Consider the following 26,235-nt stretch of genomic DNA (forward strand, 5'->3'; position numbering starts at 1 on the left):
GGCTTTGCTTGTTTTCCAGTTTTGGTGCTCCTACCATCCTGGCCCCCTGAACATGATCATGTTTTTAACTTCTAGGTAGATGCGTCCTGGCAGGGGCTGTCCTTTACTCCTCTCTGTACTCCCAGTTCCTGGCTCACAGCCTAGCTCAGAGCATGACCTGCTTGGCCCATGTTTCCAGAATGAAGGCAATCAACCTGATCTGATCCGCAGGACCAAAAGGATGAATGTGCACAACTGGATTCGGTGCAAACCCCCAGAGCTTAGTGTCCAGGAGGCAACTTAAAGAGAGGGAGCAACCCAGGGCTGGGCATCGGGCTGCTGGTTCCAACCAGGCTCAACTTTTATCTTGCTGTTGTGACCTTGGCTAAAGCATCCCCCTCTTTGGACCTCAGTTTCCGCAACTATAAAATGAGAAATGTTGAACAGGTGCTCAAGGCAGGACACTTCCAATTCTAAGACTCTGTGGTACATTTATCTGTGACCCTGTCCCTAGCTTATAAGTAGAACTCTATCCTGACCTAGTGTATTAATCAGAAGATTAATAATGCAGTTTGTCCCTTTATTGGAAGCACTGTTTAGAATTTGCTGCAACATACTTGGCTCACATTCACAAGGCTCAGGGACATGAATCATTTACAGGGCAGTCCCCTTAGGCCCAGCCCTCCTCTTCCTCAGATTAGTGATATCCTGCTTGTAAACTCTCCACCCTGAATGAACTGCTCCCTCCTCTGGGCTCTCATCCTATTTTTACCTCCTATTTTTACCGTAACCATAGTAGATGACTAAATGACAAAGAAAGTAAATAACCAGCAGGCTTGCTACCACCACCCCCTGACTCTTCCCCTCACCCCCAACAATAGACAGCCCCAGGGGCATGACACTCCTGCTCAAACCCATCCCAGGCCGCACCACCAGCTGATAGATTTGCCATCCTGGCTCCCCATATCTGATCACAGCCTTCTACTAGGGTTGCAGCTCGGATTCCTTGAGTGAAAAACTGTGTCTTAGATATTGTTGTGCTCCTCATGGGCACCATGGACTGGGCCCATAGCGTGTGCTCGAAAAATCGCTGCTGGGTGAACATCGGACACTCTGGTTCTTGAGCCACTGGCCCTCCAGCATGCTGGAGTCAAAAGTAGGCACAGGTAAGCTGCCAGCACCCACCCTGGTCAGGAGCCCAGAGCTTGGACCTCCCCTGGGACCCAGTGACAGTACCTTGTCTTTCACACTGTGGTCACAGCCAGAGCCCACAAGGAAGTCCAGAGCATCCAGCTGCCCATGCTCAGCAGCCCGGTGAAACGCTGTCCTTCCCAGCTGCCCGGGGAGTGGAAGAAAGTGACCCTTCTGCACCCTGTAGCAGGCATGCCCACCCTGCCCACCTAGCCAACCACTCAGGGCTTGCAGGGGCCTCTCCTGCCCCAGAACCCTCCCTGGCCCCCTCATTCTACACACCTTACCTAGAAAGCCCAGACCCAACTTTCCAGCAAGACCTACTATGTGGGGTCCCTACCCCACTGAAATCCTTCTGTGGCTCCTTGCTGCCTACTGAATAAAGGACAGATTTCTGAGACTTGAAGTCGGTGGAGATTCCCATGAGGGGCTCCCACCAACCCTCTGGCTCTCGCTCCCAAAATTCCAGTCCTTCTGAACTCACATGCAAAGGGCCCCTTTCCACCTCTAAAGCTCTAACAATGTTCTCCTTTCTATTTACAAAACCTCCCTGCTTTGTAATCTTACCAACAAAATTCAGTTCATTCACTAACTGCCACCTCCTTTAGGAGGCAGAAAGGAGTGGCTCTGTCTGGTTAGTCCTTATCAGCACCTCTCTGGGGGAACAGACCATTTCCTTCCTGTGTCCTGCTCATTTGTGCCCTATTACCCCTTCTAGACCAGCAGTTCCCTAAGGTGGGGTCCAGTCAGTACTAGCTCAAAGGATGCATTCAAGGAATGGGCAGGAGTAGCCCTAGGAACCCCAAACCCAACGGGAAGGACAAACAGCCTTGAGGCCACTCTCACCTTGTCAGCACGATCCAGGGGCACATCCTCCAGATCCTCCATTATGAATGCCAGCACCGGCACGTGGCCTTTTTGAGCCGCACAGTGAAGTAAGGTGAAGCCGTCCTGGAAACAAGACCAGGGTGGTCCCTATCTCTATGAAGGGAGGTTGTTTCTCACACACTGACTGTCCCCCAAATGGTGAGTGTTTGCAACCCAGAACACAGCTTTGCCATGGAAACAACACAGCACATAAATGGAGATGGGCCCCCTGGGGAGGTGCCTACTCAGCTTCACAGGGACTGGTGGGAGTAAGGATGCCAGAGTTCAAATCCCAGCTCCAGCATTTATGAGCAATTCAGTGTGGTCTTGACCAAGTTATCTGTACCTCCATGAGCCTCTATTTTTCTCCAAGTCAAAGTAACCTGTGACTACCTCAGTGGGTGACTGAGGGGGGTTGTACAGCATCACTTACAGGAAGTTTTTTTATGCGCTGAAAAACAACTCAGGATGTAAGGTGAGGCTGTATAGCAGTAACAGTCCCCAGAATATACACCCCCCCCATCAATACACTGTTATAAGGTTGTAACCACTGCTTGCCTTGATACAGCCCCAAATGAGAAACAAGGTGACTAAGGGCCCAGTATCTGTCTCTAGGAGGTCACCTCCTAACCTTCTGGGGAGGACTGAGAACTGATGGGGTCTGCAGGAACTAGGATGTGTTAAAAAGCAAATAGATCCACAATGGATTCACTTGTGCTAAGGTCCACCCACATCACCAAACTGAAACTCTTTTTTTTTTTTTTAAAGATTTTATTTATTTATTCATTAGAGACACAGAGAGAGGCAGAGATATAGGCAGAGGGAGAAGCAGGCTCCCTGAGGGGATCCTGATGTGGGACTCAATCCCAGGACCCCCAGATCATGACCTGAGCCGGAGGTAAATGCTCAACCACTGAACCACCCAGGCATCCCCAAAACAGAGACTTAATACCAGACAAATTGCAGCTGCAGCCTCTCTCAAATAAGTACTCTGAACCAGTGAGTCTGGAATTTCCTGGTAAACACTAGGGAAGAGGTCCACCTGACAGACGCCACCACCCCCCGCTGGTCCCCAAAGGAAAGTGATTTTGCCTAAAATAATCCACTTTTTGCTAGAATAACTTCCTTACCCCACTTCCTTTTGCCTATAAAAGTCTTTCATCTTGTACAGCTCCCCAGAGCTCCTATTTGCTACATGGGATGCTGCCCAATTCATGAATCATTGAATAAAGCCAATTGGATCTTTAAATTTACTCACTTGAATTTTGTTCTTTAACAGAGGGGAGTGGCCAGAGTCGGGAGAAGGGTAGGCAGGAAGAAGGTCTCTTGGCCCCACAAGCAATATTTAAGTGAGGGAGGTTTACAAATCCTATGTTTGTAGCCTAGAGCTTCTACCAAGGCCTTGCATTATAGCTAGATTGTTTGGAGCACTGTTTTTCAACTAGGTTGCAACCATTGATGGTCATAAAAATCATGATGTTGTACATCTGGACAGTGGTTTGGATTACACTAGAGTAAAATTTGTCAAGTCTCAGCGAATATAAACTTAAGATTTGTGTATTTCATCGTGAGTAAAGAAATTCTAGTTAATGTTATGCATGCTGAAGTATTTAGAAGTATAGTGATGTCTGTAATTTATTTTGAAATGCTTCCAAAATTTACAAAGAACTCTCAAAGCTCATCAATGAGATATTAAACAACCCAATTAAAAAATCATTTTGACGCAAAGAAGATACATGGATGGCAAATAAGCACATGAAAAGATTATCTAACATCATTAGTCAGTACTTTTTAAAATGTTTTTATTTATTTATTCATAGAGACACAGAGAGAGAGAGAGGCAGAGACACAGGCAGAGGGAGAAGCAGGCTCCATGCAGGGAGCCCGAGGTGGGACTCGATCCCAGGTCTCCAGGATCACACCCCGGGCTGCAGGCGGTGCTAAACCGCTGCGCCACCGGGGCCGCCCCATTAGTATTGAAATGCAAATTAAAACCACAAAGAGCTTCTAACAATAGCATAGGGAAAGCAAAAAATGCTACCATTATGGTGGAGAAACCTGGCCGACACCCGCTTTAACCATGTGATCGAGAGTGAGCTTATGGTTTATTATAAGAAATATGTATTTGAGGGGCACCTGGATGGCTCAGTGGTTGAGCACCTGCCTTTAGCTCAGGTCATGATCCCGGGGTCTTGGGATCCAGTCCTATATCAGGCTCCTCGCAGGGAACCTACTTCTCCCTCTGCCTCTCTCCGAGTCTCTCATGAATAAATAAATGAAATCTTTAAAAAGAAAAAAAAGTAAAAGAAATGTGTATTTGGTCATCGTCCCGTTTTGGGCATAGAGCTCCTGAAATGCTTGGAATTTTCTAAGTGTATAGAGTGATTAAAGTGTCTATTGTTATGTTAATTTGGTGACAAGGGAAGCCTAAGGTAACCTAGAGATGGGGGTTGGTTGCCTGGGAAACCAACTTGATTAGAGGATTAGAATTTTCCGTCCCACCCCCTGACCTCCAGGGAGGGGAGAGAGGCTGGAGGTTGAGTCAATCCCCAAAGATCGAGGATTTAATCTATCCTGTCTATGAAATGAAGCATCATAAGAATGCAAATGGACAGGGTCGGAAGAACTTTCAGGTTGGTGAACAAGAACGTGTCCACGTGCCAGGTCCCACACTCCACAAGCTCAAAAGTTCCTTTGTTTGGGGCCTCATCCTATGTGTCTCTTCATCTGGCTATTTGATTTGTGTCCTTTAATATCTTTTGTAATAAATTTGTGATCTAGTAAGTTCTGTGAGCCGCTCTAGCAAATTAACCAAACCCAAGGAGGAGGTTGTGGGAACCTCTTATTCATAGCCAGTTGGTGAAAAGTCTAGGTAACAGCCTGGATTTGGGACTGGCTTCTGAAGTGGGGAGGCCTTGTGAGACTGAGCCCTTAACCAGTGGTATCTGGTGCTCTCTCCAGGCAGATAGTGTTAGAATTGAGTTAAATGTGTGGAATACCCAGTTAGTGTCCATGGAAAATTTAACTAATTGCTTGGTGATAAGGAAAAAACACACACATCAGAACTGGTATCAGTATTGGATCAAGGTAGGAACGCCTGGGTGGCTCAGTGGTTGAGCAGCTGACTTCAGCTCAGGACATGATCCCAAGGTCCTGGGATTGAGTCCCACATCAGGCTTCCTGCAGGGAGCCTGCTTCTCTCTTTGCCTGTGTCTCTGCCTCTCTCTCTCTCTCTCTCTCTCTCTGTGTCTCATGAATAAATAAATAAAATCTTAAAAAGAAAAAAAAAGAATTGGATCAAGGTAACGCCACCAGTGACAGGCCATATTGGTATTGATAAAGTTAATTCTTATATCGAGATCTACAAAATAGAGGCTGCCCCAGTGACCTGCCCCAGGGCATGAAACTAAATCTACCTCAGGGGCACCTGGGTGACTCAGTCAGTTAAACGTTTATCTTTGGTGCATTGTTGGTAGGAATGAAAACTGGTGCGGCCACTCTGGAAAACAGTGTGGAGGTTCCTCAAGAAGTTAAAAATAGAGCTATCCTATGACCCAGCAATTGCAATACTGTGTATTTACCCAAAGATACTGATGTAGTGAAACGCCAGGACACCTGCACCCCAACGTTTATAGCAGCAAAGTCCACAATAGCCAAACTGTGGAAGGAGCCACTATGTCCTTCCACAGATGAATGGATAAAGAATAGAATATTACTCAGCCATCAGAAAAGACAAATACCCACCATTTGCTTCCATGTGGATAGAACTGGAGGGTATTGTGCTGAGTGAAATAAGTCAATCAGAGAAGGACAATCATCATATAGTTTCATTCATGTGTGGAGTAAAGAAATAGTGAAAGGGATTATAAGGGAAAGGAGGGAAACTAAGTGAGAAAAATTAGAGAGGGAGCAAACCATGACAGACTCCTAACTCTGGGAAACAAATTGCTGAGGAAGGGGAGGTGGTTGGGGGAATGGGGTAACTGGGTGATGGGCACTAAGGAGGGCACTTGATGAGATGAGCACTGGGTGTTATACTATTTGTTGGCAAATTGAATTTAAATAAAATTAATTAATTAAAATGTTTAACACAACAACAACAACAACAACAACAAACCCCCCAAAGGTCTGTCTTTGGCTCAAGTCATGATCTCAGAGTCCTGGTATTCAGCCCTGAGTCAGGCTCCCTGCTCAGCAGGGAATCTGTTCCTCCCTCTCCCTCTGCTCCCAGCTCCCCCACCCCAGCTCATGCCCTCAATCTCTCTCTCTCAAACAAATTAATTAATTAATAAAAATAAACCCACCTCAGCCTGCACTTAGTTTTCACTGTCATTGGACAGTGTCCTATGACCCCTGAGAGGAGGCAGTGAATCTCTGGTTTTCTTTCCCAAATTCCATAACCCCAATTTAATCATGAGAAAAATATCAAAGGAGCTCAAATTGAAGGACATTCTACAAAATGCCCAACAGTACTCCTCAAAAGTGTCAAGGTTGTGAAAAACAAGTCAAGACTGAGAAACTGTCATAAGATCAGAGGAGACTAAGGAGAGACAAGGTGACCAACTACTTTGGGGGATATTAATGGGAAAATTGCTGAAATTCTAATACAGCCTATAGTTTAGTAAAACTCTAGATATCGGGCAGCCCGGGTGGCTCAGCGGTTTAGCGCCGCTTTTAGCCCAGGGCCTGATCCTGGAGACCTGGGATCCAGTCCCACATCGGGCTCCCTGTGTGGGGCCTGCTTCTCCCTCTGCCTGTGTCTCTGTCTCTGTCTCTCTCTCTCATTCTCTCTGTATCTCTCATTAATAAATAAAATCTTAAAAAAAAAAAAAAAACTCTAGATATCACCAGTGCCTGGCAAAGTAGAGCCAAGTGAATAGCAGAGAAAAAGAAAGCTCCAGGGCTAAACCAACTGTGGCCTAGCCATGGCTTGGCTCAAGGCTCCTCTGCAAGGGAGATGGAGACTTCTAGGAAGGATCCTGAACAAGGGATAGAAAGGTAGTTGGATGGTCTCCTTTCAAAGATGGCCACAACCACTCCTCCCGCCCCTGGAAACAGCCAAAGCAATAGGATTGTCCTCTTTTCTCTTCAAGGGGGAGAATCCAATATTCTCCATCTCCTGAAGCCAGCAACAGAATATGGCAGAAGTGGTATCATGTGACTTCCCAGCTGTAGCCTCCAGAGACCATGCCATTTCCACTCTTGCGTTCATTCATCATTGAAAAAAAATGTTCAATTTTTTAAGTTGATGAAAGTGAGAAGTTAGAAGTTAATGAAAACAGAAATGTTCTTTTTATTCCTCACCCTAAATTCTCTCTAAGGACCCACATTGAGAATCCCTGGCTGACAGCATCTGGTCCAGAAATGTCTGCACTTTCATTAGGACCACTGACCCCCTAAATGGTAAGACACCAATGTCGAGATCCCTGACACTCTGACTCCCTGGGGCCTCCTCCCTCAGACCACAGAGCACACCAATGAGCAGCCAGGCTCCCTACTGTGCCAGGTGCTGAGCCAGGTACTTTACACACAGCACTGAGCTTCTCCCTCGGCTCAGAGGTACTAGCATCCCCACTTTCCAAGGTGAAAACTGAGGCTCAAGATGCTTAAGTAATTTGCCCAAGTTCCCAGGGTTGGTAACCAGAACTTTGCTCCTTCCACCCCACCACACCACAACGGAGGCAGGGCCCAGCCTCTCATTAAATCTTCCTAACCACCTTCTAAAGGTGTTACTTTGATTCCTCCTGTGTGATTAAGGAGGCTGACCTGAGGCCTAGGGACTGTCTCTATGCAGGCATAGTGGTAAAGGGGTAAAGGGTCGGGGCACTAGAAGAAAGAGGCTTTTAATGCTGTTAAAGAGAGCCACCCCAGTACTTCTCCCAGGCCCAGTGGAAATTACAAGCATCCCACCCTCACAGGGCTGAGCTCAGCTGGGGCTTCCGGAGGGTTCTCAGAAGGCAGGGGCAAGCCAGGACAGCAGAGCCATGTTGGGAAGGGGTGCGGGGGGCAGACCAGTGCAGCAGGGGCAGGGGAGCAAAGGAGGGCAGGGACTCGGGGAGCAAGGGGGCTGCCAGCTGAGGCCTTACCTTGTTCTCACAGTGGATCTTGGCCCCAGAGTTGACCAGGATCTGGAGGATCCGCAAGTGGCCAAACCAGGCAGACAGGAGGAGCGCATTCATACCAAACTGGGGGAGAGGACACGGGGAGGAGGTGAGTGAACGTAAGCAGGTGTCACTGTGCCACATGAGCCCAGGTCTCTGATGAAAATCATACAAACATAAGGGACCATGCATGCCACTCAGGCCAGGGAGCACCAAACTCTAGGAATGTGAAAACCATGGCGTTTTTAAATTTTTATATATTTTTAAGATTTTATTTATTTGAGAGAGCACAAGTGGGGGGTAAGGGGCAGAAGGAGAGAGAGAAGCTGACTCCTCGCTGAGCAGAGTGGCCAACATGGGGCTCCATCCCAAGACCCCGAGGTCATGACCTGAGTCAAAGGCAGATGCTTAACCAACTGAGCCACCCAAGCACCCCTCCATGGCATTTTTTAAAATAGAGGCTGAAACACTATCACAACCTTTTGTTTTTGCTAAATAAAATTTTAAAATAGAGGCACAGGGAAAAATAAATAAATAAAATAGAGACACAGGGACACCTGGGTGGCTCAGTTGAGCGTCTGCCTTTGGCTCAGGTTGTGATCCCCAGGTCCTGGGATCCAGTCCTGCATCAGGCTCCCTGCCTGGAGCCTGCTTCTCCCTCTGCCTATGTCTCTGCTTCTCCTGTGTGTCTCTCATGAATAAATAAATAAAAATCTTGGGATGCCTGGGTGGCTCAGCAGTTTAGTGCCTGCCTTCAGCTCAGGGCACGATCCCAGAGTCCCCAGATCAAGTCCCGCGTTGGGCTCCCTGTGTGGAGCCTGCTTCTCCCTCTGCCTGTATCTCTGCCTCTCTCTCTCTCTGTGTCGCTCATGAATAAATAAATGGAATCTTAAAAAAAAAAAATCTTTAAATAAGAATAAAATAGGGGCATCTGGGTGGCTCAGCTGGTTACATGCCTGACTCTTGATTTCAGCTCAGGTCATGACCTAAGGGTAATGAGAGCAGCCCCACATCAGGCTCTGTGCTGGGTCTGGGCCTGCTTGGGATTCTCTCTCTCCCTCTCCCATTGCCCCCACCCCCGGCCCATTTGTGCCGTCAATAAATAAATAAATAAATAATAAATAAATAAATAAAACAACTACCATCTCTTCTCCCCATTATTTAATAAATATGAAACCTTTTAATACAAAAAATTTAGGAGAGGGGATCCCTGGGTGGCACAGCGGTTTAGCGCCGCCTGCAGCCCAGGGTGTGATCCTGGAATCCCGGGATCAAGCCCCATGTCAGGCTCCCAGCATGGAGCCTGCTTCTCCCTCTGCCTGTGTCTCTGCCTCTCTCTCTCTCTCTCTCTCTCTCTCTCTCTCTCTCTGTCTATATCTATCATAAATAAAAAATAAATAAATAAAATTTTAAAAAAATTTTAGGAGAAACTAATCTCAGAATATGCTCTTTCCAAAGACAGCTTCATGAAAAACACACTCCATTGTTCTTATTTTTTTATTTGCTAGGGCCGGTGAAGACCTCACCCTGGACTGGTGTTTGGGAACCAACTGTTTGAATCTCCTAAAGGATGGCCTCCAAACACATGGCTTAAGCCTGCAGACACTTCATGCCTCACAAAACATGCACTGCACTGACAAATACTGCTCACTTTGGAAAGCATCTCCTTCCACTGTACTGAAATCTGCATGCCTGTGCCTTCCACCCCATTGGCCCTTTGGAGCAACTAAGAATATGTCTGGGCCCTTTTCTGATGGTGGCCCAGCACCTGTTTGCAGAATGCTCTTCCTCAACATCTGTGAAGCGCTCTGGGACCATCTGAACCCCCTCACCGACCTCTGCCCTCATGTGGTCCTGCATATAAGCCAGCACTGGGTAGGCTCTCAAATCACTGTTGGCTAAGGGACAGGATACATACTCCCAGGGCAGAGTCCAGGGGGAGAAGCCCACAGGCACCTGGGAATGAAAAGGGTTAAGGCTCAGGGGTGGGGGAGGAGAGTCATGGGAGCCAGAGCCTCCTGCCAGTGGGAACCCCAGGGATACTTCTGTGTCCTAGTACCAAGAACCGTCCAGGACAGCGCTCTATGGCATATCGTCAAGACCTTCTCCCCCAACAGCAGAATTGCCTTCTTTGTCTCCCCAACCCTTCTGTTAACTAAAGTTAACATGCCCATCAAATTGAACACCAATAAAAAATAAATTTATTATTAAAAAAATAATAATAACATGCCCATCTGCTTTCTTACTTTCCTTTTTTTTTTTTTTTTAAGATTTTACTTATTTATTCATGAGAAACAGAGAGACAGAGAGATAGAGACACAGGCCGAGGGAGAAGCAGGCTCCCTGAAGGGAGCACGACGTGGGACTCGACCCCTGTCTCCAGGATCATGCCCTGGGCCGAAGGCGGCACTAAACTGCTGACTAAACTGGGACTAAACTGCTGACTAAACAGACTGCCCTTATTTTTCAAAATATATTTATTACTATTTGCAAAGAAAACACATCTATAAAAGCACCATATCTTACTATTCTTCCTCATATCTTCTTTTCTCACTGATTCCCTCAAGGAAGAAATAACAGAGCACAGAGGCGATTGTTGGGGGGTGGGTTGTGGGCATGGGCCCATCGTATGAGGTCCCAATATTTTGTCAGGAAACTCAGACTAAAGGATCTCAGGCATCCTCCTTCCAGAGTCACCTCTAAATGAGGCCTAAGGAAATGCAGAGATGGGGCAGGAGTGGGGGGAGGGGTAGATGTTGCTTCCTGCCCCCGCCCCCCACTCCAGCTTGTCATCAAGCTCCCCCTCATGCTGGAGTCTGGGAGCAGAGAGAGGCCAGGGCAAAGAACAGTTTTCTGTGAAAGGTGTCTCTCTGCAGGGAAATTTGTAATTCTTTAAAAGTTGTTTAATTCAGACTCTTAAATGTATCCCTGTCAAGTGCCATCGTCAGATTCAGTCCTCTCCCCAACTCTCTAGAGATGATTTCATAGATCCTGTTATTCTTTAGTGTTCTCTTTCAGCAATGTGTTGCCTGCCAACTTGTTAAGTAAGACTATTGGTCTTTTTTTTTTTTTTTCTTAAAGATTGATTTATTGGGGCACCTGGGTGGCTCATGGTTGAGTGTCTACCTTTGGCTCAGGTCATGATCCCAGGTCCTGGGATTGAGTTCTGCATGAGGCTCCCCAGAGGGAGCCTGCTTCTCCCTCTACCTATGTCTCTGCCTCTCTGTGCGTGTCTGTCATGAATAAATAAAGTCTTAAAAAAAAAAAAAGTGGAAAGTAACTTAAATATTTTTTATTTTTTTTTATTTTTATTTTTTTTAGTAACTTAAATATTAAAAAGAGAGAGAGAGAGAGTGTGCGTGTGCTGGCGGGAAGAGCAAAGGGAGAAAGAGTCTTAAGCAGACTCTGTGCTGAGCACAGCCAGACGCAGGGGCCAGACTCGGGTGACCTCACCACCCTGAGATGAGACCTGAGCGGAAACCAAGAGCCGGTTGCTTAACCGATTGCGCCATCCAGGAGCCCCAGACTGTTAGTCTTCATTCAAGTCTCTAGTTAAAGCGTCAGCCAGGGCAAAGCCTCATCGCATATCATGGGAGACCCACCTCCTGAGGATTTTACCAATAAGTCATTCATCAATCCACCCAATTTTCTGTTCTACAGCCCCTATCTCTCCCTGTTCACATGGTATCATGAGGGACTGAGAACTAAAAAGCTCTTGATGGGCAGCCCAGGTGGCTCAGTGGTTTAGCACTGCCTTCAGCTCAGGATGTGATCCTGGAGACCCGGGATCGAGTCTCTCGTTGGGCTCCCTGCATGGGGCCTGCTTCTCCCTCTGCCTGTGTCTCTGCCTCTCTCTCTCTGTGTCTCTCAGGAATAAATAAATAAAATTAAAAAAAAAAAAAAAAAAGCTCTTGAAAATGGAGAGATCTTGATGGCTGCACAAGGGAAACCTGGGATCAGCATAGTGTCACCGGCCCTAAACAGCGTCTCGTCCGCCCGTGCCTCTGCGGGGACAGCCACAGCGGGTGTCCCCTCCCCACCCCGGGACAGGCAGGCACACAGCTGTGCACACGTGCGCAGACGCGCCTATGCGAGGGGTCCCCTACCACGTCCTCATCGTCCACAGCAACCTCGTGCTGCAGGAGCAGCTGCACGGCCTGCTCGTGCCCGGCGCCCGCGGCCCAGTGCAGGGCCACCCTGCCCACCTGCCAGGGGGAGAGCAAAGTGTGAGGTGCCAGCTGCCTGCCTGGCCCACCACCACCACCACCACCACCACCACCCACACCAGCCCCCGGTGTCTCCAGTTGCAGGACAGCTGGTCTGCAGGGTGGAAGAGATTGTGCAGGCTCTGGTGACAAGGGGGCAGGACCCCAATCTCACTCAGGCCCTCTCCTCCTCCTTCACATGACAGCGGCTGAAACAAACATAGTAAAAACGCAATGACTAGATCCAGCTATCCCCCTACCCCCAACCTAAGGCTTCCCAGCTTCCCACTGCTCTTGGGGCAAACTCCTAATCCTGGGCCCTGCCCACTACTCAGAAATGCCAAACTATTCCCCCCTGCCCTGTCTTTGTTCCTGCTGGATAGCCACCTGTCAGAGGAGCCCCGTCCTAGTCTTTGAGGGCCCCTGACTGCCTGCGTTCTGTGCGCCCCCCCCTTTCTTCAGAACAGGCCAAAGGGGCCCAATCCCCTACCACATTGTCAGACCACCCCAGAAGTTCATTATGGTCTTTGGCCTCAGCACATCTGAGCAAGATTGGGGGAATCCTGCTTCCCTGGCCCTCCTGACTCTAACCTTTGTTCCTTGGGTGTGCCTTTCAGATGCGTGACAGGAACGAAGAGTATGCGATCCCCACTTGTCCAAGCCTGGCTGGGAATCCCTACCCTGACCTGGGACCAGGCCTCAGAGACCTGGAGACAACATGAACAATCTGAGCCTCCCCCAAGTGAACACATGCAATGCTCTGCCATCAAGGGCTCCATGAACTGTTCCCTCGGTGTGGAGGTGTTACCATGGCAGGCACTGTCCCTATCCAAGCATCCCAATTTGGAAGAGCCCCTGTACGAACGTGGTTCCTGGCTCTGACGTTGACTCTCCTTTCAATCAGTTCCTTCATCCTCCCGATGTTGTTCCGTCGGGCGGTCTCATGGAGCTGCCTCTCCAGAGGAAGCACTAAGGGCAGAAAAGGGGATGTGGGATGAGGGGAGGGTGCCCACACTGCCTAGAGGAGAGATGAACAGCTCCTCCCTGCCCTGAATATTTCCCAGGCAGGAGTCTTCTAGCTAGGACTGGTGGTGGGGATGCCTCTCCTCCCTTTGGATGTTGGGGACTTCCCCAGACAAGCCACTTTTCTTCACTAACTCACCACAAGTCCCAGGACCAGGACTCAATAAAACCCCAAAGACAGGACAGCATGGGCGAGACTGCCCACAGGAGCCAGGTATGTGCCCATTTATGGTCTTCATCCAGTTTTCATGACCCCAACAGCAGCTCTTGAGGAAGGGAATGGAATTCATTCCCACTGGAGTTGATAACTGCCTTTTCCATGGCTTTGTCCAGTGAAGAAGGCAGACAGGATTTTTTTTTTTTTTTAAGATTTTATTTATTTATTCATGAGAGACACAGAGAGAGGCAGAGACACAGGCAGAGGGAGAAGCAGGCTCCATGCAGGGAGCCCGATACGGGACTCGATTCCAGGACCCCGGGATCACACCCTGAGCCGAAAGCAGATGCTTAACCACTGAGCCACCCAGGTGTCCCTGTGCCCCTATTTTTAAATTTTATTTAGAAAAAACAAAAGTGGGAACCCTGGGTGGCGCAGCCGTTTAGCGCCTGCCTTTGGCCCAGGGTGCGATCCTGGAGACCCAGGATCGAATCCCACGTCGGGCTCCCGGTGCATGGAGCCTGCTTCTCCCTCTGCCTGTGTCTCTGCCTCTCTCTCTCTCTCTCTCTCTCTGTGGCTATCATAAATAAATAAAAATTAAAAAAAAAAAAGAAAAATAAAAAACAAAAGTTTGCAGTAATTTTCAGCCTCTATTTTTAAAAATGCCATGGAGGGGTGTTTGGGTGGCTCAGTCAGTTAAGCATCTGCCTTCGACTCTGGTCATGACCTTGGGGTCTTGGGATTGAGCCCCATGTTGGGCAGGCAGCCAGGATTTACTGAGCCACGTATTTCATTAAGCTTGGGCAAGGCCAGAGGCATGTTCACCTTCCTTCTTTGTCCTTGTCCCTCCACCTCTTCTCCCTTCATCCCCAATCCCAACCAGCTGTCACCTCCCAGCTGTGGGGCCCACCCAGATTTGCCTTCTCTCTGGGCTCCTCTTGCCTCAACACCGCACCATTATCTCAGACTAGAGGGAGCCTCAGAGCTCCCCCTGCTGGCCTCCTGCCAGGGGTGGGCTCAGAGGGTGGTAGCCAAGCCAGGAAGATCCAGGCCTGGTGACATGGTCCAGGTCTCATCTCACCAGACACCCACGCTGCCATCATCCTGACTGCTCTTGGCTTGTGAGGATGTCTGGTGTCCTTAGCTGGACCACAGGGTCCTTGGGGGGCCCTGGCCACATCTGACCTTTGCCAGTCCACCTACAGCTCACAGCAGGCCCAAAGCTGGACATAGGGAGGGCTTCACAAAACTGCTTCCAGGGGTGCCTGTGTGGCTCAGTGATTGAGCATCTGCCTTTGGCTCAGGTCGTGATCTCAGGGTCCTGGGATCGAGTCCTGTATCATGCTGGGGAGCCTGCTTCCCCCTCTGCCTATGTCACTGCCTCTCTCCATGTCTCTCATGAACAAAAAAAATAAAATCTTAAAACAAAAACAAAACTCTGTTTCCATGAGTGACACATAAATCCTCAGACTAATAGATACCTGTCCCTCCCCCAGAAAGGTTTAGACACGCTAGCACAGGCACAAATATTTGCTGGTCCTTTGCATGGTCATTAGAGGGCACATAATCTGTGGTCTACTTGCTGCCAAACCCACATCCTGCATGTTTGGTCCAATGCGAATGTCCAGATCCAGCCCCTGTGTATATCCAGGGACAGGTGGCCAGTGTTTTGGCAGGGAAAACTAGGATGCACTGAGGTGACAGACAGGCTGGCCATCAGTCTACTTTCCAGATATGTATGGGACAGGGTCTTGGGCTTTCAAGGGCCTTGTAGACACAATTTAGGGAGTTTAGAGCTGCTGCCCCAGGGCAATCACACGGCCCTAGGTTTCAACTCTCGCGAGTCACTTCCAGGCCTCCAGGCCATGTGACTTAATTATTTTGTGCCTCAGTTCCTTTATCTGCAAAATAAGGGAACATTAGCCACCCTGTAGGGTTATTGTAATGATTAGATATAAGATAAGAAAAGCCCCAAGCATGGTATCTATCTAGCAAATAGTGCCATCTTCATCCTCACCATTATTCCTTAAGGCAAAGTAAAGTCTGGTGGCCAAAGACCTGGAGGTGGTGGGGCCTCCTTCACTTAGGGTCCTCTAAGCCCATGAAATCCCAACCAAAGAAAGCACCCTCTCTATCCACCTCCATGCATTATTTTTCTCCATGGCACCCCTCACCACAGATGTATGATATACTTACATATTTATTAAGTTTATTACCTGCTTCCCCTATTATAAGCCGGGGAGGACAGAGGAGATCTTAGTCTGACATGTTAATTGCTGTATCCCCAAATTCAGGCCCTGGCATACATGTGTTGAATGAATGAGTCACATATAAATCATTTAATCTCTTCAGGGGCCTTCGAACTCTAAGATACTGTCCCAATTAAGACTCATTAGTCCCCCGGAAAATCAAACCACAAGCTCAGATAAATGGCAGGAAAGAGGCTTTGAGGGGGAAGCAGCTTCAGATCAATATTTCAGGGGAGGGGGAAACACCACCTTCTAAGTGTGGTCTCCATTGCTAGCTCTTCCCTTCCCCATCCACAAAGGGGGGTGCCCTTCCTGTAGGTGAGGAGAAGGCTCTTCTGGAAGAACCCCTCTCAGATCTCAAACATCTCCAGGAAGCGCGGAGTCCCAAGCTTTTGTTTCCTTAACCTCTTGGCTGAACACCATGAGCCAGGTTCAGGAAAAGAGCTGGCGTTTCAGGTGTGAGCTTAGAGAAGCTGGGGTTCTAGTACCCACTCTGCCACTTTCTAGCAGCAGGATCCTGGGCTAGCCATGTACCCCTTGGAGGCCTCCCTTTCTTCAGTTCTAAAACCGCAGGAGGGTGGGATGCCTGGATGGCTCAGTGGTTGAGCATCTGCTTAGCTAGTGATCCTGGGATTCCCAGTAGTCCTGGGAACGAGTCCTGCATTGGGATCCCCACAGGGAGCCTGCTTCTCCCTCCGCTTGGGTCTCTGCCTCTCTGTGTCTCTCACAAATAAATAAATAAAATATTTTAAAAATAAAAATAAATAAAACTGCAGGGCGGTGAAGAAAGTTCTATGTAGAGATCCTTGGGATCCTTGGGTGGCTCAGAGGTTTAGTACTTGCCTTTGGCCTGGGGCATGATCCTGGAGTCCCTGGATCGAATCCCACATCAGGCTCCTTGCATGGAGCCTGCTTCTCCCTCTGTCTGTGTCTCTGCCTCTCTCTCTCTCTCTCTCATGAGTAAATAAATAAAATCTTAAAAAAAAAAAAAAAAAAAAAAAGAGAGATCCTTTCCAGCTGGGACTCCCTTTTTCTTAGCTGAAACCTACAAGTGGCTTGGTTTGTGCTGGCAAACAGCCATGAGTCTGAGCGGGAGCCAGCAGACCCTGCAAGGCACCAGTGAAGCCCAATTTCATCTCCTCCATCCACCTCCACTCATGCACCCTCTTGCCGGCCCATATCAAATACACACTGAACCCTGGCCTTGGAGACCTTCCCCAGTGCCTCCTCCTCTGCCCAGAATTCCCTCCCACACACCCCAATATTCAATTGCTGCACATTCTTTTTTTTTTTCTTTTTTTTTCCTGCACATTCTCTTAAAGAATGTGCAGAAGGGCCAGCTCGTAAGAGCCAGCTCAAGTGATCCTCTGGCTCTTAAGGGCCACTCAAATGATCCTCTGCCCCAGGCCGAACCCCGCGCCCTTTGAAACAGCACCTCCATAGAGCTCCTCACCCCACACCCCCATCCCAGCGAGGACCCTGGCACAACCCTTCTCTCCCCTCTCCCCGGGAGCGCAGCCGGAGCCCCTCAGGCCGGCTCATGCCCCCCAGGGATGCTGCTCCCAGCCTAGAGGCCCTGGTACCGAGCACAGTCCTGGAGGGATGCTCTGTGGTGCGCTCAGCCACCCGCCGCAGCCGCAGCTTCCCTCCTCTGGGTTCCAGTTTCCCCACCTGGTATGGTCTTCACTCCCCGTCCAACCCCCACATTCCGGGAGAGCTGGGGCCTTCGGGATTCCACCACTTAAAGGCCATGTGACCTTGGGTGGCTTATTTAACCACCCCGAGCCTCAGCTTTCTCTTCTGCGAACCGGCGATAGCAACAGATCGCGCCCCGGGTCCTCCGCGGAGGTCACACAGCGAGCCCCGCGCACCAACTGAGCCTGCACACAGGATCGCGTAAGCATCGTGTCTCCGGCTAACGCCTCCGCGGCCGCATCGCGCTGCTCCCGGGACTGGTGGCGCCACCCCCGGACGCCACAGAGAAGCCGGCGGCCGCGGCTCGGTCGCCCCCGCGGGAGTGCGGGGCTCCTCGGGGCTCGCCCGCGCCCGCCCCCGGGCCCGCGGCGGACTCACGGCCGTCGGTCTCCCACGCCGCGGGCTCCTCCAGGCCGCCGCTCCGCCGCCCGGGCGCGCGCTCCTGCCGAGGTCGGGGCCCGGGCGCCCCCGGGAGGGGGAGCGAGCCCTGGAGCATGACGTGCGCGCAGCCTCCGCCCGCGGGACGCGGCTGCAGGTGCCTCCTGGGCGGACCCCGCCTGCCCGCGGCTCCGCGCCTTTCACAGCGAGGCGGGCGGGTCGGGGTTCCCGGGGGCGTATCTCCCCCAGGGGCTGTCCCGGCGTCCCCGGCCCTGGCCCGTTCGCGTTAGGCCTCCTGCAGGCCCCACCCTCGGGACTCTGGAGCCTGCCCAGCTGCCCCCGGACGCTGGGAGTCAGACTCCAAGGGTCTGGACAGGCATTCAAGGAACAGACCCCCCAGCAAGCCTGTAAGCATATGAAGACATGCTCAGATTTTTTCATGATCAGAAAAATACAAGCTAAGGGTGGCTCAGTGGTTGAGCGGCTGCCTTTAGCTCAGGGCGTGATCCCAGGCTCCTGGGATCAAGTCCGGCAAGAGGCTCGCCTGCAGGGAGCCTGTGTCTCTGCCTCTGTGTGTCTCTCAGGAATAAATAAAACGAAAGAAAGAAAAGAAAGAAAGAAAGAAAGAAAGAAAGAAAGAAAGAAAGAAAGAAAGAGAAAGAAGAGAGAAAGAAAAGAGAGAGGAAGGAAGGAAGGAAGGAAGGAAGGAAGGAGAGAAAGAAAAGAGAGAGAGAAAAGGAAGGAAGAAAGAAAGAAAGAAAGAAAGAAAAGAAAGAGGAAGGAAAGAAGGAAGGAAGGAAAGAAAGAAAAATACATGTTAAGATGACAATGAGATAGCACACCAATTAGACTGGCAAAGTTAGAAACCTAGATAATGCCAACTGTTGGTGGGGGAATGAGGGGCTGTCACAGCCAGGTGGACTGCTGATGGGAGGAGCTTGGAGCATCCTTTCTGGAAAGCAGTCTGGCAGTGATGAGGGAAGCTAACCACAGTGAACTTTGACCCTGGAATGCAGCTCTTTCTCTTCCAGTCTCAGAAAAGGACATGTAAAAGGTTGTTCCTTGCTGCCTTGTTGATCTGTGGTTGCTGATGGAGTCGGAGGTGAGGAGCATCTGTGCTGGGGGAGCGGATGGGTAAAATGTGGGATTATGCAACCAGAGAAGCGAGGAAACAATGTGTGGCTTGGGGACTGGATGGCAGCTGGGGACGCAGGCTGTGAAAGAATTCACCCAAGGCAGAACAAAAAAGTCAGAAGTTTGTTGGATACACTGCAAGGGGGCTTCAGGCAGGACAACAAAGGGGGAACTGCCACAAGGCAGTGGCAAAGGGGCTATAGTTATAGGGCAGAGTGAGGAAGTACGGGGACAGAGTGAATTTTCCCTTTTTTGGTGACTGTAAGTACTCCATTGGTGCATTAGGGAGGTAGGTCACATAATGAGCCTGCTTGCATTCAGCTCTGTCGGTGGTCACTGTGGGCCCTTTTACCTTGCTCAGGTTTCCATTGCTCAATCCTGTTATTTAAAAGCAGCCTCTACACCCAGGTGTATTCACAAGAGGGATTCAAATGCCCAGTGCTAAGCTGAAAAGGTAAAACAACCCAGTGAGACCTGTAACACAATATCAATAAATGCACACACACAGGACAACACAGATTACAAAGGCACAAACAAAAAGATACACATTAAACATCAGAATGGGTTTCACTTCAGACCCCTGGAGACTGTCCATGTCTTCTCTTCTTTGCTTTTTTTGGCTTTAAGGCATTTACAGCTCCTTTAGATTTAGGGATAGTGGAGTCCCAGGCATCTCTACCCCCAGATAAAGAGCTATTACTACTTCTCTGGGATCAAAGAAGGAAAAATATTTTTCAGTCATTAATGTAGTTCAAGGCTTCCTGGAGGAGGAGGTATTTGGGATGGCCTTCGAAAAATAACATAATGATAATAGCTAACATTTAAAAAGCCTCAAGCTAAACATTTTGTGTGGATTATCTCACGTTGTCCCCCAAACCACCCTACGTGCACCATTTTACAGAGGAGGAACTAAAGCAGGAGACAGTAAATAACTCTCCCTACCTCACATGGGTAAGTGGTAGAGCCAGGGTTCTAACCCAGGTGGTCTGATTCAAGAGCCAGAGCATGAGCATCTGGCAGCTGGAGAGGATGCCGATGGAGTCAAAGCCACAGACAGCAGGCAGTGTCTCTAGGCCTTGGCCTCCCAGATGGATGCAGAGGTGCCAGGGAGCAGTTGGCTGGCATAACTGCCCACCTGCCATCCATGAGATCCATTGGCCTGAGCCAGCAGAATGAAGCGGCTGTTGCTTTTTGCATCTCAAACTAGCATGTTCATATGTTGGGATTCACTGTGGTGAATGAGGGGCACAGGAAACCACAGTAAGGGCTTCAATTTTACATGACAACTGGGAGGGGGTAGAAAAGTTGCATTTTTATTAAAACAACCATGGTTATATGCACAAAGAGAGTAAGATGGCTCTCTCTTTGGGGATATTTGGAGGGAGATATTTGGGGTAAACAAACCCTGGCTCTGCCTTCTTCCTGTCGCTGATGGGATGCAGAGTCCATTTTCACTTTGCGTCTCCAGCTCCAGCACTCAACATCATCCCCCAACCCCCATACACACTCAATCACTCACTTGCTCAATCTGATGATCCCTACGTCATTCTCAAAGAAGACAGTAACACGCTGCCTCCATCCCCTTAGCATTAAGGACAGTGGGGTCAGGAAAAGAAGAGGTAAATCAGAGACCATCACAGTTGACAGGGATGGAGAGAGAACCTGAAAGCACAGTGCTGGGGCTTGGGGTAGACCATGTGGGGGTGGCTCCAGGACCTGTATGAGTGTGTGTGACAGAGGGATGTGATTGACTTTAAAACTTACTAGAAATAACTAGGGCAGCCCAGGTGGCTCAGCGGTTTAGCGCCTTCAGCCCAGGGTGTGATCCTGGAGACCTGGGATCGAATCCCACATCGGGCTCCCTGCATAGAGCCTGCCTGTGTCTCTGCCTCTCTCTCTCTTTCTCTCTGTGTTTCTCATGAACAAATACATAAAATCTTTTAAAAAAGAAAAAAAAATCTTCCTAGAAATAATGAGAAAAATATCGAAGTGAAGAAAAATGGATGGAAAACTTTTTTGTGTGTGGAAAAAATGTCAATTATAGTCATTTATGAGCTCTACATATCGTGTTAGCCTATTAACTTTGTTTTTTTTTTAAATTTTTTTTATTATTTATTTATGATAGTCATACAGAGAGAGAGAGAGAGAGGCAGAGACATAGGCAGAGGGAGAAGCAAGCTCCACGCACCAGGAGCCTGACGTGGGATTCGATCCCGGGTCTCCAGGATCGTGCCCTGGGCCAAAGGCAGGCGCCAAACCGCTGCGCCACCCAGGGATTCCCGCCTATTAACTTTGTAGCTTAGTAATGATGCACATCATTTCAAATGTCTTTTTCCTTTTCCAATCTTCATGTAGCTGGGGTGCAAGGGTGCAAGGGCACCTGGCTTCAGAGATCCCAAGCAGACCAAGATTTGGCCACTGGCCACTGACAAAATCCAGAGGCAGAGAAATGAGTGGTGATAAAATCAGAAAGGAATTTATTTCAGTGAGGCCAACACCCAAAAGACCTCAGACCAGCATCTCAAAGCCCATCTCCAAAGTGCTGAGAATGCTTGCCGGTTTATATAAGGAAAATGTGGGGCAAAGGTCAGTGGGTACTGGGTACGTGCAGGTAGGCAGTAAAGGTCAGGTCAGTCATTGTCGTGGGGTTAGTCACTGGAGCTTGCCGGCATCAGTGCAGTCCTTATTGCTTGAGGGGGTGGTAGTTTCAGCTCCTGTCACTGGATGCTTGACAGGCAGGGTCTTTTAAGAGATAAGCTGGAAAGAAGAACCTAATCAACAAATCAATCAATCAAGAACAGATCGAGTCAAAGGAAGGCAGCTGAAGTCATCTCACTGGGGGAGGAAAAAACAATACAAAATTAAACTTGCTACAGTTCCTTCAGTAAAATGAAGTTTCCTCTGGCCTGCCTCAGGGCCTTTGCACTTGCCATTTCCATTTCCACAATTACCTCTTTGTCATTTTTTAAAAAATATTTTATTTATTTATTCATGAGAGACATGGAGAGAGAGGTAGCGATAGGAGAAGCAGGCTCCATGCAAGGAGCCTGATGAGGGGCTCGATCCCAGGACTCTGGGATCACGCCCTGAGCCAAAGGCAGATGCTCAACCACTGAGCCAACCAGGCGTCCTGCTCTTTGTCATTTTTTGACTGGCTTAAGTGTCCATTGCTTCATGTTAGTTGTGCCACCCCTCACTGTCCCTCTCACAGCAGCCTTTGCCTCCAGAGCACAGTCACAATTTGTAATTCTGGAACACACAAATAACACTGAGTCTGTCTGTTCCTACTCAGGAGTCATTGCCCTGTCATTTTATACTCAAGGGGAACACTAGACTAGTATAAGACTAGTATATTATTTGCTCTACTTTTGTGTATATTTGAAATTTTCTATAATTTTTTTGACAGAATTCCTATCCCTTGGATAAGGCAAATATGGAGAAATATTAATATGTGGTACTATTCTTTCAACTTTTCTGTAGGTTTGAAATTTTTCTGAGTAAAACATTAAGAGAAAAAAAAAATCATCTCTTTGTCCTGATCCTTTTGCTTCAGTGAACTGGCTTCTTAGCTCGGACTTCAGACCCCTAGGCACCATTCTGAGTAGCTCTTTGCGACTGAGAGAAGTGTTATGGTCCCAGACCACCGAATAGAGCAGCCCCCAAACCCAGCAAGGTCAGAGCTGGGAGTAAAATCTAGGATATCTGGACATCTTGCAAATGTTGCTTGGGGCACTTGGGACTTCAAACCTACAAGTTCAGGGCTTCTATCAACTAGGGAGTCATGTGCCATTAAGACTTGCCTTCTACTGGGGTGGCTCAGTTGATTAGGTGTCTACCTTCAGCTCAGGTCATGATCTCAGGGGCCTGGGATCAAGCCCCAAGTCAGGCTCCCTGCTCAGTGGGGTGTCTGCTTCCTCTCTCCCTCTGCCTCTCCTGGCCACACCTCGGGTACTCGCTCTGGGGCTCTTTCTCTCAAATAAATAAGACTTATTTTCTACTGATTCAGTCATTCTTTCGTCTCTCTTTGTGATTTAATGGTGAATAGAAGTGCTTAAAGGAGTGGGAGAAGGGGCACCTGGCTGGCTCAGTCCGTGGAGCCTGGGACTTTTGATCTTGGGGCCCTGAGTTCGAGCCCCACATCATGTGTAGAGATTACTTAAAAAAAATAAAAGGGGGGGGGATCCCTGGGTGGCTCATTGGTTTAGCGCCTGCCTTTGGCCCAGGGCGCGATCCTGGAGTCCCGGGATCAAGTCCCACATCGGGCTCCCTGCATGGAGCCTGCTTCTCCCTCCTCCTGTGTCTCTGCCTCTCTCTCTCTCTCTCTATCATAAATAATAAATAAATAAATATTAAAAAAATAAATAAATAAAAGGGGATCCCTGGGTGGCTCAGCAGTTTGGCGCCTACCTTCGGCCCAGGGCATGGTCCTGGAATCCCAGGACCATGGTTTATTGCTATACATCTGCCAAGGGAGAACAATCCTCGCCCCCATCCCAGTTCCATGAATTTTTCCCGGTGGGATTCAGAGCAGCCCAATTTGGAACAATGGTTCTCTCTACAGGTAACATGAAGAAAGGAAACACTGGCTTTTAAATCTTCATCCTGGGGGATCCCTGGGTGGCTCAGTGGTTTGGCACCTGCCTTTGGCCCAGGGTGTGATCCCAGGATCCCAGGATCCTGGGATCCCGGGATTGAGTCCCACGTCGGGCTTCCTGCATGGAGCCTGCTTCTCCTCTGTCTGTGTCTCTGCCTCTCTCTATCTGTGTCTCTCATGAATAAATAAATAAAATCTTAAAAAAAAAGAAGGTAAATCACAAGCAAACAGACAAATAAATATTCACTTGCATGCTCAAAATCATTAAACTAGGAGTCTTTACAGCCTCTGAAGGCAATGACTGGTGCTTGTGGGCACCCAATAGGGCTGTTGCGGTGATAGGGAAGTTCTCAGTGGCAGGAAGGGTAGACAGACAAAACTATTCTATATGTTAAACCAGGCTGGGCAGTGAACATCTGGGCAATACAAAAGGAGTCTGATTAGAAGAGAAGCAGAGATTTGGGAGAAGTGGAGGCCCCACTAGAATGAGTGGATCTTTAGGGGAAAGAGATACTGAAATACAGCTTTTAGGAAGTTGTGCTGTGTTTTGTTAAAAAAAAAAAAAAAAACCTGAATAAATCTGAAGACTTAATTGGCTTTATGAAGCAATTCAAGAATCAGCATCTCAGGGCACCTGGGTAGCTCAGTGGTTGAGGTCTGCCTTTGGCTCACAGCATGATCCCAGGGTCCTGGGATCCGGTCCTACATCGGGCTCCCAATGTGGAGCCTGCTTCTCCCTATGCCTCTGCCTCTCTGTGTGTGTCTCTCATGAATAAATAAATAAAATCTTAAAAAAAAAAAAAAAAGAATCAGCATCTCCTTTAGCAAGTAGAGGGGAGCTCCTAAGGAATGTACAAGGGAAGGTTTTTATAGAAGAGGGGTGGGACAAGGAAGTTATTAGTGAAAGAAAAGAAAGGATTGTTCCAGGCAAGGAGAGAGCCCATGTGTCTGATGACCCAATAGAGGTTAAAAGTGCACTTAGGTTAGGTATTAAACTCCTGTTTGGTGACTTGGCCTCACACCATCTTGGGCCTGTGGTTTTCTTTTTTAACAGTCTGAACTTTCCTGAATTCCCTGCCACTTTAAAGATAATGATTCGCATTATTTTTCAAGGCTCAAATTATGTCCTCTTTGGTCAAACTGGAGCCTAAAGGCTTTTACCTCAACCACAGTAGTCTTTACAGCTTCCCTGCTTCTGTTGTGACAAGATACTCCAGACTGAGCCAGCACATTCCCAGCACCAGACCTAGAATCACCCATTTCTCCAGGGAGTCTTGGGTCCTTTTAGTGGGAAAGATGTTGAGAGTCTGGGTTCTAGGGATGATCATTGATACTGGATTGGTCTTATTTCAAGGACTGTCGCGTGGATAGAGCTAGGACATGTTTCATTTGTTTGTTTCCCGATAAAATGCCTCATGAGTTCATATTCCTGACTGAATGAATATAAACTTAAATTCAAGACAACAGGGTTTTTATCTAACGTTATCAAAATTACATCTGTATTTTCTTCCACTTTGGAAGTCCCACTTCTCAGTAACTCCAACATAATTCCTCATTCACTTTACCCATAATATACTCACAACAGTCTCAGAATAACAATTCCAACATAAAAACCAACAATGTGATTCTTGAACACTGCTTAAGTATTTTTAAAAATTTGTCTTGTTGGAGCGCCTGGCTGGCTCAGTTCCTAGAGTGTGTGACTCTTGATTTCAGGGTTGTGAGTTTGAACCCCATGTTGAGTGTAGAGTTTACTTAAAAAGGGGGGAGGGCAGCTCCCAGATAGCTCAGTTGGTCCAACTCTTAATCTCAGCTCAGGTCTTGATCTAAGGGTCTTTTTTTTTTTTTTTTTTTTTATTCATGAGAGAGAGAGAGAGAGGCAGAGACACAGGCAGAGGGAGAAGCAGGCTCCATGCAGGGAGCCTGACGTGGAACTCGGTCCTGGGTCCCCAGGATCCCAACCTGGGCCAAAGGCAGCGCTAAACCGCTGAGCCACCCAGGCTGCCCTTGACCTGAGGGTCTTGAGTTCAAGCTCCACACTGGGCTCTGTGCTAGGCCTGAAGCCTACTTAAAAAAAAAAAAAAAAAAAAAAAGTTTTTCTTGTCATTTGGATATACTCCACTAGAGGCATATAATCACATTACTGTTGTGAAGTCACTTGGAATATATATAGTTTTGCTACCAACTCAACATACATAGGTTTGGGGAAAAAATACATAGGTTTGTTTCATTTTTGCTTTTTTAAGTGTTAATTTTGTTTAGTAATTATATAAAATATTTATAGTTTCAAAGTCAGGTCAGTCTCTGAAGGTTGTCACAGTCAGTTGTCATAGACCAGCAGCTTCCAGCTGGATGTTGCTCTTCTTAATTCATAGCTAGCCTTTCTCCCCATCTGATGACCCTACTAGCCAACAGCAGCCCCAGGCGACCACAGATGCTCAGAGGCAGGCCCTGAGGCATCTTCTATGTAGAGAAAACAGCTTCCTATACACCTTCCTGCAACTACCCCTGTGGTTCCATCTAGGCAGCTGGACACACTTAGTTTCTAAGATTGACTGGCTAGTGACTCCTCTGATCCCCCAATTCCCCTGCAGTCACTGTCTTCACCAGCTCCTTCCACAATTGTACAAAGCAAATTACTATAATAAAACCCCCATCCTGT

At 48.4% G+C, this 26,235-nt stretch overlaps 1 protein-coding gene across 2 annotated transcripts in view; it reads right to left on the reverse strand.

The window, feature by feature from the left end:
- ANKDD1A (ankyrin repeat and death domain containing 1A) overlaps positions 1–18,106 on the reverse strand; it is a 44,949-nt gene extending 26,843 nt beyond the window's left edge. The window contains exons 1-6 of one of the 2 annotated variants that reach the window (XM_041730158.1): positions 17,846–18,106; positions 13,209–13,312; positions 12,245–12,343; positions 8,124–8,222; positions 2,017–2,121; positions 1,216–1,314 (exon numbers count right to left, since the gene is read on the reverse strand). In XM_041730158.1, the coding sequence (XP_041586092.1) occupies positions 1,216–1,314; positions 2,017–2,121; positions 8,124–8,222; positions 12,245–12,343; positions 13,209–13,312; positions 17,846–17,963 (624 nt within the window). In that variant the 5' untranslated portion in view covers positions 17,964–18,106. Of the gene's footprint in view, positions 1–1,215; positions 1,315–2,016; positions 2,122–8,123; positions 8,223–12,214; positions 12,344–13,208; positions 13,313–17,845 lie in introns of both variants that reach the window. The other variant, XM_041730168.1, reaches the window with a different exon arrangement.
- Positions 18,107–26,235: the final 8,129 nt, after the last annotated feature.

The sequence above is a fragment of the Vulpes lagopus genome, chromosome 2, assembly GCF_018345385.1.
Source record: "Vulpes lagopus strain Blue_001 chromosome 2, ASM1834538v1, whole genome shotgun sequence".
NCBI lineage: Eukaryota > Metazoa > Chordata > Mammalia > Carnivora > Canidae > Vulpes > Vulpes lagopus.